Source organism: Saccopteryx bilineata, chromosome 6 (genome assembly GCF_036850765.1).
Source record: "Saccopteryx bilineata isolate mSacBil1 chromosome 6, mSacBil1_pri_phased_curated, whole genome shotgun sequence".
NCBI lineage: Eukaryota > Metazoa > Chordata > Mammalia > Chiroptera > Emballonuridae > Saccopteryx > Saccopteryx bilineata.
In genome coordinates, this window is record NC_089495.1 from 201176008 (window position 1) to 201189391 (window position 13384).

General features: G+C 58.5%; 1 protein-coding gene across 3 annotated transcripts in view; it reads left to right on the forward strand.

Annotated features, from left to right (window-relative positions):
* Positions 1-4470: 4470 nt before the first annotated feature.
* The window catches only part of MTCL2 (microtubule crosslinking factor 2), a 65828-nt gene continuing 56914 nt past the window's right edge, over positions 4471-13384 (forward strand). The window contains exon 1 of one of the 3 annotated variants that reach the window (XM_066237318.1): positions 4471-5868. In XM_066237318.1, the coding sequence (XP_066093415.1) occupies positions 4477-5868 (1392 nt within the window). In that variant the 5' untranslated portion in view covers positions 4471-4476. Of the gene's footprint in view, positions 5869-11975; positions 12037-13384 lie in introns of those variants that run through there. The other 2 variants (XM_066237317.1, XM_066237319.1) reach the window with 2 other exon arrangements.

A 13384-nucleotide genomic window follows, 5' to 3' on the forward strand; every position in this document is an offset into this window, starting at 1 on the left:
TCCCATACGTGCCTTGACCGCAGGCCTTCAGCAGACCGAGTAACCCCTTGCTGGAGCCAGCGACCTTGGGTTCAAGCTGGTGGGCTTTTTCTCAAACCAGATGAGCCCGCGCTCAAGCTGGCGACCTCGGGGTCTCGAACCTGGGTCCTATGCATCCCAGTCCGACGCTCTATCCACTGCGCCACCGCCTGGTCAGGCAATGAGTTCTTTATACATTTTGGATATTGAACCCATACTGCAGGGGTCCCCAAACTACAGCCCGCGGGCCACATGCGGCCCCCTGAGGCCATTTATCCGGCCCTCGCAGCACTTCTGGAAGGGGCACCTCTTTCATTGGTGGTCAGTGAGAGGAGCATAGTTCCCATTGAAATACTGGTCAGTTTGTGATTTAAATTTACTTGTTCTTTATTTTAAATCTTGTATTTGTTCCGTTTTGTTTTTACTTTAAAATAAGATATGTGCAGTGTGCATAGGGATTTGTTCATAGTTTTTTTTATATAGTCCGGCCCTCCAACGGTCTGAGGGACAGTGAACTGGCCCCCTGTGTAAAAAGTTTGGAGACCCCTGCCATACTGGATGTATCATTGCTGAATATCATCTCCCATTCAGTAGGCTGTCCAGGCCACACTGATCTCTCACATACTGACTGGTTCAACAGCCCTCCACCCATCTCCTAGCATCTCTTCCTACCAGCTGCTCCAGTGAGCTATATATAATAAAACACAAATCAGATGATGTTGTGCCTCTGCTTACAATCTCCAGTGGCTCATCATTGCACCGGGAATAAAACCCCGCCCTGGCCGGATGGCTCGGCTGATTGGAGCATCATCTGGAGGTGTGGAGGTTGCTAGTTTCATTCCAGGTTGGGGCACATGTGGGAACAGCTTGATGTTCCTGTCTCTCTCTCTTCCTCTCTCACTAAGATCAATAAATTTAAAAAGAATAATAAAAAGAATAAAGCCCCTGCCCAAGGCATGCCTTGGGTCCTGCTGCCCATTGAGCTTTATTTTGTTTTCTCTCTATCACCCATCAAGTTCCAGTCACGTTGACCTCCTCATTTTCTTTCTTTCTTTTTTTTTTTTTTTTGTATTTTTCTGAAGCTGGAAATGGGGAGACAGGCAGTCAGACAAGACTCCCGCTTGCGCCGGACCAGGATCCACCTGGCACGCCCACCAGGGGGCGATGCTCTGCCCACCCGGGGCGTCGCTCCGTCATGACCAGAGCCACTCTAGTGCCCGGGGCAGAGGCCAAGGAGCCATCCCCAGCGCCCGGGCCATCTTTTGCTCCAATGGAGCCTCGGCTATGGGAGGGGAAGAGAGAGACAGAGAGGAAGGAGAGGGGGAGGGGTGGAGAAGCAGATGGGCGCTTCTCCTGTGTGCCCTGGCCGGAAATCGAACCTGGGACTTCTGCATGCCAGGCCGATGCTCTACCACTGAGCCAACCGGCCAGGGCTCCTCCTCATTTTCTTGAACGTCTATCAAGCTTCTTCCTCCTTCAGGTTCCCCTCCTAGTTCCTCTAATCTCACTCAGCCAGTTTCATTGATGATTGCTTTAATGGAGAAATAAAAACTTGAATTTTTCAAAATAATAAACAAAACACCTCCTCTTAGAAGGCTCCCAGGATTTAGTCTCCATTTAGTTTCGACTCTGTTGGTCAATTTAGCAGCTTCCCTGAGAGAAAACAAACTTTTCCCACTGGGTATTCAGCATCCTTATTTCTTACAGTCTGATATCATTCTTACAGTTATTTCCTGCTTCATGCCTTCTTGAGTAGAGGACAACACACACTGTTTGCCTGAGCTGGACACAGCCCACTAGTGCAGCACAACAGGCTCTGAAATTGGACAGCCCTGGGTTCAAATCAGTCCCGGCCCTGCCACTTCAAGCTCTGTGACCTTGAACAAACATTCCAGTTGTCCATTGCTGTGTAACAAACTACCCCCAAACTCAGTGACTTAAAACAACAATATTTATTTTGCAGTTTGGAACAGCTCATTTCTGCTCCACTTGGCATTAGCTGGGGCAGCTCCAATGCCGGGGGCTGAGCTATCTGAAGGTTCACCCTCTCACATATCTGGTGGTTAATGGGGACCGGAGTTGGGTTTGTTGGCTGGAATACCTTCCTGTGGCTCTCCATGAGGCCTGGCTTCCTCCCAACATGGTGGCTGCATTCCAAGAGTGAGAAGGGGAGAGGGAGACAGAGAGAGGGTTGGAGGGTGAGAGAGAGAGGTTGCGCTGAGTGGAGCCATATTGTCTTGTATGGCCCAGGCTTGGAAGTCAGTGTCACCTCTGCCATTCTCTGTTGGTTGAGGCAGTCACAAAGGTCTGCTCAGGTTCAAGGGGAGGGAACATAGACCCCATCACTCCAGTGGAAGAGTGTCAATGCCACATGGTAAAAAGAGCAATTGAGATGAGCTGTATGCTGCTATGACTGTCTTTGGAAAATACAGTTAGTCACACGTTTTAACCATTACGAGAACCTCTGGTGAAGTGTGAGCACAGAGCCTGCCATACGTGAGTGCTCCTGGGTCAGGAAGCTGCCCACGGTCTCTCTGCCTGCACGCAGCCAGTCTGGACTCCCAGCAAGTCTCGCTCCTTTTGCGATTTCCCTGGTCCAAACTGAGCCCCAGCCCAGAGCACTTACATTGGCCCCACCCACCCTAGGACCACTCCCACCAAAGTCTTGCTGCTCCCCAGGCTCTGCTGGGGCTGTAATGTGGATTCATGGCTCCTCTAAATCCAAAGACCCTCAGAGGAGGAAGAGCCCTCAGCCCCCTGCTCAGCCATGGCGGGATATGTGGTAGAGCTAGGACTCATGCCCAGGTCCAAGTGGAGAGACCCAGGCCGCTCTAATTTCAGGACCATGGGTGTGTAAGGAGTGGCTGAGCTGACTGGTCCCCTGCCTGTGGATTCACACCACTTGACATCTCCAAGCCCACCTTCTGCATAGGGACAGAAACTGAAGCACAGAGAAGGTAACCAATTTTCAAAGAGCTACACAGCATCTCTCTTTGTGCCAGGCCAGAAAACCATCTCACAAGAAACAGGAGCATCAGAGCTGGAAGGCTCCTGCCATCTGTTGGGGGGGGGGGGAGTGGGGGGGGGATGGGGACGGGACACGAAACTCTGAGTACCAGAAAGTGGGAAAGGCTGCCCTGGCCCTTGCCCCTGTGCCATACCTTGCCACCCCGTTTGTGAAGAAGCTTTTGTGGCCATCTCCCCCCATATACTGTGTGCTCCAGGAGGTCAGGAACACACCACTGACAAGTGCCCTTCAGTGTCTCACCTGGGGCCTCTGGACCAGGTGAGTGGGCAGTCAGTGGGGGCAGGGGAGCTGGTGCTTTGCCAGGAAGGGGTGGGAATGCCCCCCAAAGAAGTGTCCCCCTAAACCTGCTGAGTAGGCCTCTTCCTTACCTAGCTCCGTGCGGGGCATCGGGAGGGAGGGTCTGCGGTAAAGGGGGCACTCACACCTGGACGCAGGGAGATGGCGGTGGAGCCCAGAAGTTCACTGTTGTGGCGGAAGTGGGACAGAAAGAAGTGGACGCGGTGCCAGTGGTGCATCAAGGGCAGGAGCAGGTGAAAGAACAGGTTTGGGGACGGAGGAGGGGGGAGAAAATGAGCAGATGAGGCGAAAGAGAGAAATGGGAAAAAGGAGACCACTGCAGCTTTCCTGGCGGCGGGCACGTTTGGAGGAGGAAAAGGAGGGGAGGGGAAGAGGGAGAGGAAGAGGAGGCTGCAGAAGGATAAATATAGCCCTGCCCCCCACCCCGGTGGCAAGTGGCTTGATACCCTGAAGATGAGTGCCTAGCGGAGCGGCAGCCAAAGGACTTAATCTGGCTCTGCCCAGCGATGCTTCCGTGACAGGGAGTAGTTGCGAGAAGCAGGGTAGGGGAAGGGGGGAGAGGAGGTGTGACAGACACAGGGGAAGTCAGCAGCTGCGGAGACAGCTCTGGGAGGAGAGAAACGACCCCTCACCCCGCGCCGGGGGCTCCTGGGTCGTCTGCAGTCGCTCTTAGAAGGGAACGTGTGGGGCTCAGGCCAACCTTCTGCAGCCCATGGCAGCCACCTTCGGGGCCAGGATCTTCTCCCAGAGCATCGCTATTCTGACACCTCTTAACGGGTCAACTCCATCTAAGTGGTGCGAAGCCCTGGAGTCGGGGTCGCGGAGGAGGGTGTATGCCTGACTCACAGCGGGTCAAGGTGTGCAGGGCCGGGCATGCACCCAAGGGCTCCACGGTGCCTACGCCCGCGGGGCTCCACGGGAAGCCGAGGCAGAGGAGCCGAGCGCGCCCTTGAAGTGTGAAGTTTGGGTTCCATTCTGGCTCTGCCGGAGACCTTTGGCTAACCGCGAGTCTCCCCGAAGCTTCAGTTTACGAATCTGTACAATGGGATCAATGGCCCGGCTTTGCACGGCGAAGGGGGCGGAGTCCGCGCACGCTCCGCAGAGCCGCGAGGGGCGAGGTGGCGGGCGTGTATATGGATGCTTGCTCCTGCGTCCTGAGGTCCGCCCGGCCTCTACCTGGGAGTCCCCCGTCTCGACGCTCGCGGGGCCTCTGCCGGGACCCTGGGCGCAGGGGAGCTCCCGCCGGCTGCGTTCCCCAGGCCCGCGGGGAAGGGGGCGGCGGCGGAGCGACCGGGGAGGGATCCCGGGCCGCGGCAGCCTCGGCCCGCCTGACCCTCGAGGGGGTCGCTGTTGCCTCGCAGATCCCTCCCTCGCTCGCAGCTTGTGTCCCTCCCTGCCGCTCCCGCCGCGTCCGCCTTTTGTTCGCGGAGCCGCGCGCCCCCGAGCCGAGGCGGCTGGGCGGGGAGCTGGCGGGGCTGCGCGGGGGGCGGGCCGCACCGGGCGGAGCCGGGGCCCGGGCCGCAGCCGGACTCGGAGTCCGAGGGAGCGATCGGCGAGCAGGCGGCCGGGGCCCGGGCGCGCTCCGTGGGCGCGGCGAGGCCGAAGGGGCGGGCACCGGGCGGAGCCGCAGCCGGAGCCGGGGTGCCTGGCGGCGAGCGGGTCGCTCTCTCCGAGCTCAGAGCAGCGGAGAGGCCGTTCGGCGGGGGCCGGAGCCTGAGCGCGGTCCCGGGGCTGAAGTGGGCCGACAGGAACCGCGGCCCGAGCGGCCGGAGCGGCGCCCGGACCCTCCCCAGGGGTGCGGAGTCCGGGCGGGCCCGGGCCATGCGCGCCGCGCGCTGAGGCCAAGGGCGGCCGAGATGGAGGCGCTGGCGGGGGAGCCCCCAGCCCGGGGCTGTGGCCCCCCGCCCGCGCCCGCCCCGGAGAGGAAGAAGAGCCACCGCGCGCCGTCGCCGGCCCGGCCCAAGGACGTGGCCGGCTGGTCTCTGGCCAAGGGCCGCCGCGGCCCAGGCCCCGGCGCCGCAGCCGCCTGCAGTGCCGCGTCCTCCTCCAGACCGGACAAGAAGGGGCGCACGGTGGCGCCCGGGGCGCGGGGCTCGGGGACACGGGTCGCGGGGGTCCGCACCGGAGTCCGTGCCAAGGGCCGCCCGCGCCCGGGTGCCGGGCCGCGACCGCCGCCACCGCCGCCCAGCCTCACCGACAGCAGCTCGGAGGTGTCGGACTGCGCGTCGGAGGAGGCGCGCCTGCTGGGCCTGGAGCTGGCTCTGAGCAGCGACGCCGAGTCGGCGGCCGGGGGTCCGGCGGGGTCCCGCACCGGGCAGCCACCCCAGCCCGCGCCGCCCCAGCCTCCGCGGCCGCCCGCCTCCCCCGATGAGCCGTCGGTAGCCGCGTCGTCGGTGGGCAGCAGCCGCCTGCCACTCAGTGCCTCCCTCGCCTTCTCCGACCTCACCGAGGAGATGCTGGACCTCGGGCCTGGGGGCTTCGTGCGAGAGCTGGAGGAGCTGCGCTCGGAGAACGACTATCTCAAGGTTGGGGTGCTGGTGGGGGACAGGGAGGCCGGGGGAGGCGCAGGTTGTCACAATCCTATGGGGCTGAGGCACTAGCCCGCCTGCTGCCCCACTGAACGAGCTGGAAAAGGGGGCCTAAACCATCGGGGACCAACCTGAAGTCGATCTAGGGCTCCTTCACAACCCACCTCCCATTGTATTTGGGAAACCCTCTCCTGAGGAGGAAGCTGGATGGGACACTCGCCAAAGGGTCTGATTGGGGAAGGGGAAGGGAGTTGAGAAAACTGCTTTGGTGGTTGCCTGGTTGTATTACTTGGGATGGCCGGGTGGGTAGTCAGTGAGGGGCTGGACCTCTGGCTTCATCTGTCCAGAACCCACATCCCCAGGCCCGAGGCCAGGCCTTTGGTGGATCTCCTTTTTGGGACAGGTACTGGTGTGCAAGCTGCCAAGGAGACCTGTGGCCAGCCCGTGCCAAGGAGAGGCCCGAACACCATGCTGAGTCTTGACTCAGGGCTTTCCCTGGCACAGGCCTGTCCCTGCCTGCCCTTCAGGGCGGGTCCCGTTTGAAAGCATGACATCTGGGAACATCCCTTTGGCTGAAGTCCGACTTGACTTCCTCCCTGTCTAACGGTCCCACAGCCTGGGAGGATGATGTCGTGGGAGAACCGGTTCAGAGGCAGTTTCCCCTCTCTGGGACAGGCCCTGAATACACAGCGGGCCCACTGGCCCCTCTTGGCCTGATCCATGCCCTTCCCACGTTCCCAGTCCGAGGAGGGGAGCCGCCTCTCTGAAATGGCATTTCCTCTAGGCATGTGGGGACCTGAGAGCCTCCCGGGGAGGGGCTTTGCCTTCACCCTTTCCGTGGGCATAAGCACCTGCTGGGTGCAGGCCAGGCTTTTCACTGTGGTAGCTTTAGGGACAGCCCAGACCTTGTGCATCGACCTTGGCCAGGCAGACTAGAAGCTTCATGGGCTCTAATCTACTGCCGCTGGCCCGGCACGGTTTGGGCAGAGGCTGAAATGTTACCTACTCTTGTCAGTTGCTGGTCTGGCACAGCAGCCAGAGTGCCCTGCCCCTGGCTGGGAGCCACAGAGTTAACAGCGCTGCTGGTTTCTGTCTGCCTGGCGACACTTAGCTTTGCTCTGTGGCTCTTCTGGCCAAATGCATTTCTGTCTCATTAGAGTTTTTGAGGTCTTGCTCAACTGTGTCTCCCGCTCCCCATTTCCCCAGGACTTGCTGTCCAGCATGTGCTCTGTAAATGCTTGTAGGATAGGAGGCAGGGCCTCTCTGAGTCAGGATAACCTACCCTTGGTTAAGTCTTTCCAAAGCCCCCGTTCAGTGTTGACAGGCAGGGGTTCAGGACTGTCTTCAGAAGCCAAGGGTGGGGGAGGACCAGTAGAGGGAGGGGGAAGGGAGGGAGACAAGCCAGAAGGAGGCCTGGCCCTGCCCTCTTGGTGCTCTGAGCTGCTTCTTGTAGTTCTGCCAGAGATGCTCTAAACTCAGACCCTGGGCTCCCCACTCCACCCCCTGCCTGTGCTCGTCGCCGTGGGTAGAGAGAGTGGGCTGCAGAGCTTTGCTTCAGGGTCCTCTCATGCTCCCATCCCCATGGCCTGCTGTCCAGCCCAGGAGTCACCAGGCAGAGAGCTCTGGCGTCCCTTCTGAGCCACCTGTGACTGTTAAGATGTAACATAGTTCCAGAAAGCTGGGGGTCGAGTCCAAGATCTCACAGGGGTCAGGGCTTGGCTGGGGACTTCCCACTGTCTAGGCCAGGGCTGAGCCTCAGTTTCCCTCAGTCATTTAGTGTTTCAGGCTTTGTGCACAGGCCTCTGGTCGCTGTTGGATTTGGGCTCTGTTGCTACTCCACTGTGTGGTCTTGGTCAAGTTTCTTTAATGTCTCTGGACCCCAGTTTCCTCGTTGTAAAAAGGCACAGCACACACCTTCCAGCCTTAAGGGTTAAATGAGGTAATGTGTGCAAACACCACCAGAGCGTCTGGCATGGAGCGAGCCTCAGATGGGAGTAGCTGTCATCACTGCTGTTCTCAAGTGGTATGTAACACATTTCCATGGACGCCTTTTATGTTCTCTTGTGGATTCTGTGGGGGCAGAACAGATCCTCCTCCCCATCTGAAGCAGGCTGAGCTCTTTCTCCCGGCCCCTCATTCATTCATTTATTCACCGACTATTCGGTACCTACAGTGTACCAGAAACTAGTGCAGATCAGGGGATGCAGCCGTGGACAAGGATGAAGTGTCTGTTCGTGGCCTAGTCTGGGAGACTGGGATTTAAACGGCGGTCATACAGTAAATCACGATATGGAACATGTTGAACGTGGAGAAGGCCAGCAGCATGTGGAGGTGGGGCCGGGGGTGCTCAGAGAGGTCAAGGGCTGAGGGAGGCGATGGGGCCAAGGGAGCAGGAGAACTAGGAAAAAGCTCGTTGATTTTGAGGAACAGCAAGCATCTAGGCCGGACAGAAGGAATCTGGGTGAGAGAGGCGAGCAGGACCGAAGTGTACACTTGGGTTGGTCCCTGAACTTCTGCAGAGCTCTGTGTAACCCAGCTGTCCGCCTCACAAAGGCGAGATGAGAAATCTAGAGGCTGGATGTGGACCGTCCGTGTGGGAGCTTGTGCAGAAGGTGTTGGTGTGTTCGTTCTGCAGACGGTAAACCATGGCCAGAGTGGGGACAGACTGTTCGAGGACCCTCAGCTGGTGCTCCAGGCAGCATTGCACTCCTGACGTGTTTCCTGCCCCTCTGGGCCACTCTGCTTCTGAGCCGCAGGCACTGGTCACCAGGAGAAGGGCTCCAGACCTGCAGGGTGTCCCTGTGCTCCCTGGCTTGAGTCCCGTAGAGCCTGGTGGGGCCCTGCTTGGGCTCACCTTCCAGCTAGTGGGGGACACTGGGGGTTGTCAACTGGGGAAGGCTTCTTGGGTGGTGGCAGATCTCCCGTCACATGAGGCCAGCTCTGGGACCCACGTGGGGCAAGTGTAAACGGGCAGCTCTCTCCCCAGTGAGACGGAAGAGGAGCAGCTACAGAGAAGGGAGTAAGCTCGCTGTCACTTGAGTTATTCAAAGAGAGGCTGGGTGACCTCACATGTTTGGATAAAGACCTAGGGTTTGTGGAAAGCAGCTTGTTAAGTGTACAAAGTGTTGGTGGTTGTGATTACTTGGGGAGGATTTGGGAGGAGATTCACGTGGTGGCTACAGTTGAGCTGCCTGACCTCAGGGTCCCTTCCAGCCCAGGAAGGCTGGAGGCTATTCACTTCTGAAGTTCTAGGATCCTAAGATGCAGCTTTGAGGGCAGAGCAGACACATGGACTGCCTTTGACCTTCAATGCCCTGATGGTCTGAGAGCTTCCAGCTTCCCATCACGCCTGTCGCCCACCATGTGGCGAGGATATGCTGGGAACCCTCCGGGTGTGGCTGGAAGAATCTGAGTGTTGGAGCCTAAAGACCCGCTCTGAGACTTAGCTGTGCCATTTACTGTGTGGCCATGGGCAAGTCGCTAAGCCTCTCTGAGCAACTTTTTGTTTTCATCTATATGATTAAGATTATGGAACCTGCCTGGGCAACTGCGTAGGACCGTTAACAACGAATAAGGCAGTTATGAATAGACAGGAATACATTTTGCAGGCAGTGGAATCCTGCATCTCTTGGGGAATTGTTAATATTATTACCATGAAGCATTAATATTATGGCCCAGAATAGACAGGATGTCTGTGTTTTCATTCTTGGGGGAGCTGGGAGAAGCCTGGAGGGTGGGTCCCCTTGGCTGTGGGATGTTAACAAACCGGCAGCTGCTCCAGCGAGGACAGAAAGTGAGACAAAGCCTCCTTGCCTCCTTGGAGAAGATTGGAAGTGCAGCCAATCTAGATGTCAGCCCTCCGGGGCTCAGAGGAAGCATTTAGTCCCCCCCCCCCCCCAGTTCCCATTGTACAGCTGAGTAAATGGAGATGCCAGGTCACACCGCCAGGGTTCCAAACCTGATTGGTCTAACTCTGGGTCCTATTCTTTCTACAGGGTGACTGGAACAGCGAGCTTTTGGTTGCTGTGTGTCTAGTCTGGGACATGGGTCGGTGAGAAGAGTCCTGTTGTGTGCCAGGCTCTAGACTAAGGCTGGTTGGGAATTAGTAGGCAGTAACCTGTGCTGGGCTGGGGGCCTGGAGGCTGCAGGTGGGGTGGGGAACATGTCCATGTCGTACATGCATGTGTGTGAGGATGTGCCTGCACCACTGCAAGTTATGATTGGGACCGGGGATCTGAGATCCTGGGCTTTGGATCCAGCCTTAAGGGCTTGGTCATGTTGAGGCTGAAGCTCAGGGTGCTGGAATGGGCACCCTGCCTCCTGCAGCGGAGAGAGTGGAGGAGCGGACCCCTGGACTTTTATGGCTCTTGTCTCACAAATGCTATTCACTGTGGATCACTTCTCAGGTGCCAGGCTCTGCGTTAAGTAAGCCCTTTGCTCCTCATAGCAATCCTCTGCGGGGGGGCTCTGATATCACACCCATTGGACAAGTGAGGAAGCGAAGAGGCTCTGTAATGGGGCCAAGGCTGGCAGCTGAGGTACTTGGGAACCTCACCAGACAACCCTATGGAGCGCCCCTTCCCCTGTCGCTCCTCCACTCTCTCCCCTGCAGGAGGCAGCCCGAGTTGCCCAGACCGGGCTTCTTGACTGGCCTTGTCAGTTACAAGCTGTGTGACACCGGGGGAGATACTCAACCTTTCTGAGCCTGTTTCTTTCCAATGGGGGCTAAGCCTGCCTCCTCTAGAGTCGTGGGAACCCTTTTCAGTGTGATGATATCGATCCAGTGCACAGTAAACGTCAGTGCCTGTCCCAGTCCTCGCCTTTCCCTTATCTGCTTTTCCAGGCATTCATTCATTCATTCATTCATTCATTCACACATGTTTTCTGAGCGCCTCCTGGGTACCAGGCCAGCAAGTTGTGACGTTCATCTCAACTCCTGGGAGCTTTAAGGGGAGGGTTCCAGGCTCTGTCCCTGGCTGGAGGAAAGGGGTGGTCATCACGGTCAGTAAAGCTGCTGGCCAGTCCCTGCCCTGAGGTCCGGCCCTCCCTCTGGAGGCTGAGAAGTGGCCTAGAAGCAGCGGCTCTGAGAGCTGGGTCTTTAAGAATCCTCAGCAGTGTGCCTGTCATGGCGGCAGGGGGAGGGGGGGAGCTGCAGCGGGATGGAAAGTGAGATGGAAAATGTGAGACGGTTGCTGCTGGGGCCTGGGGGGCCCACAGCTTCCAGGGCTCCCAGCATTCCTCGCAGAGGGGCTGGGCCTGTGTCCCCGGGCACACTCTGTCTTGCGCACACATCCACATATTCACAGCTTGTGCCCAGAGAGCCTCACATCTAACACACACATCCAGTGACATGCTGGCGTTTGCCTGCTCCAGGCGTTAAGAGAGGAGATGGCTGGGAGAACACACACACCCAGGGCACACAGGGCCGCCTGCTCCAGGCGTTTAGAGAGGAGATGGCTGGGAGAACATACACACCCAGGCCGACACACACGGCCGCCTGGCTCCCTCCTCACACCCACGCAGCAGCACCAAACAGACGCAACAGAGACTCACACTATCTAGGAAAACCCGGCTCAGAAACACACCTTACACCCCCAGACGTGCGTGGCCGTGTCCCAGAGATGAACACACAGCCTGGAGACACCCTCAGACAAACGGAAGCACATATGTCTGCAGGCATATACACAAACCCATGCAGACTCGTTACACCCGGGCGCTGGTGTCCACAGGAATCCACAGAGCCACCCTTCCAGGCAGGCAGAGACAGAAGCTCACAGCCCAGGTACCCCCACTGCCTCTTCCGCCGAGAGAGCAGCCTTGCACGACACCCAGGTGCACAGACACGTGGCCACGTACACCCAAGAGACACGAGCACAGAACGCTCAGATGTCATGCTTGTGTCATTTGCTCATGGGAGCCAGACACGCACAAAACCAAATGCCCAGACACACACACACACACACACACACACACACACACACACTGACATTTCACCTACACAGAAACAGGAAATCCTGTCTGTGTCTCCCTGGAGCTAATGTGTACAAACTGCTGTTTTCAGGTCCTCCACAGGCCTCTGGGGACAGTGAGGAGTATGGTGGCAGCTTGATTTTGTCACCTCGTGTCTTGGGTCTGAGGCCCTAGGACCCTGGCTGGGCCTGGGTGGTAGGTGGATGGGGCCGCAGGTCATCATCAGGTCAGGAGCAGCTGCACCGAAGGCCTTCAGGGCCCTGGTGCCTGGCCCCATGGGCTGAGGGGAGTGGAGCAGCCCCAGGGCCTGCCCACAGGAGAAACACTGCATGGGACACCTCCCTTCTAATCTCCTTGGGATTTCCTGCTTGCCCTCCTCTCCCTCCCTCCCTGTCCCTTCGCGGGGCCTGTGGACAGCCGTGGCACTCAGTTCCTAATGAGCCTGGTCCTGCCCGGGAGCCAGTGAGGAAGGAGGGCAGGCCAGGCCAGGCCGGGGGAGCTGGGGAGCCGTGGGCATGCAGTGGCGGGCTGGAGGAGGGGGCATTGGAGCTGGGGGTTAGCCGTGAGGGGCTGGCTCTGTCCAGCTGCTGCAGCAGTGCCTGACGCACCGTAGGGACTCAGTATCTGTTGTGTGATTCTAAGGCAGTGGTCAGGGTCTGCCGGCGGGCTGCAGGCAGACTCAGGCTTAAAACAGAGGAACTGAGGGAGTGGTGGGTGGGGGCAGTGGTGAGCGAGAGGCTGGGAACGGGGTGGGGCCTGCTTGGGAAGGGCACTGCATGCCGAGTGGAGCTGAGGCACTGTGAGCACTTGCTGGGAGGGGCCAGACTGACCTATAGCAAGGGCAGGAGCTGTCCCCTCTCCGTGTGTCTATATAACTGGGCACAAGGCTCAGGGCCCTGAGGCTGGGAGTGGGGGGAAGGGAGTCCATGTGGTCTCATGGACAAACTCCTTCTTTGGGATCAGGCTGGGGCCGTCCCTGGGCATGATCTCCATGTGCACATCCCCTCCTCAAGCTTCAGTCTTCCTGTCTGTAAAATGCGAATCCGGCCCCTTATTTGTTGGGCACTTGGGAGAATTAGTATTCAGGTGGATGGCGGTAGGTACTGCCAGCACCTTCCTGAGCATGGAGGAAGGGAGGGAGCCCTCTAGGGCAGAGGGAGTTCCCCAGGGGAGGGTTCCAGGCAGGGGCTGGACCAGCAGCCAAAGTTATTACTAATGTCATTCCCCCCGGGCCCCCAAGGAATGACCTCACCTGTGGTCACGTTCTCTGCCCCCTGGTGCTGGCAGGAACTCGGAGCAGGAGTGGAGGAAGGGCCAGAGACACAAGTGTCCTGGGCCAGGCTGACCGCGGCCTTCACTGGAGACCCACAGGTCTGCATTCTTAGCAGATGGTGCCAGCCTTTCCGAGGAGTGGCAGGGCGTCAGAGGCGGTGGGAGCAGCAGGCCAGCCCTTCCCTGGGTTCCAAGGTGGTTAACAGCTCTGAGGTTTAGGGCCAAGCGGACCTGGGCTGGAATCCTGGCTCTGCCTTTTCCTCTGTGAGCT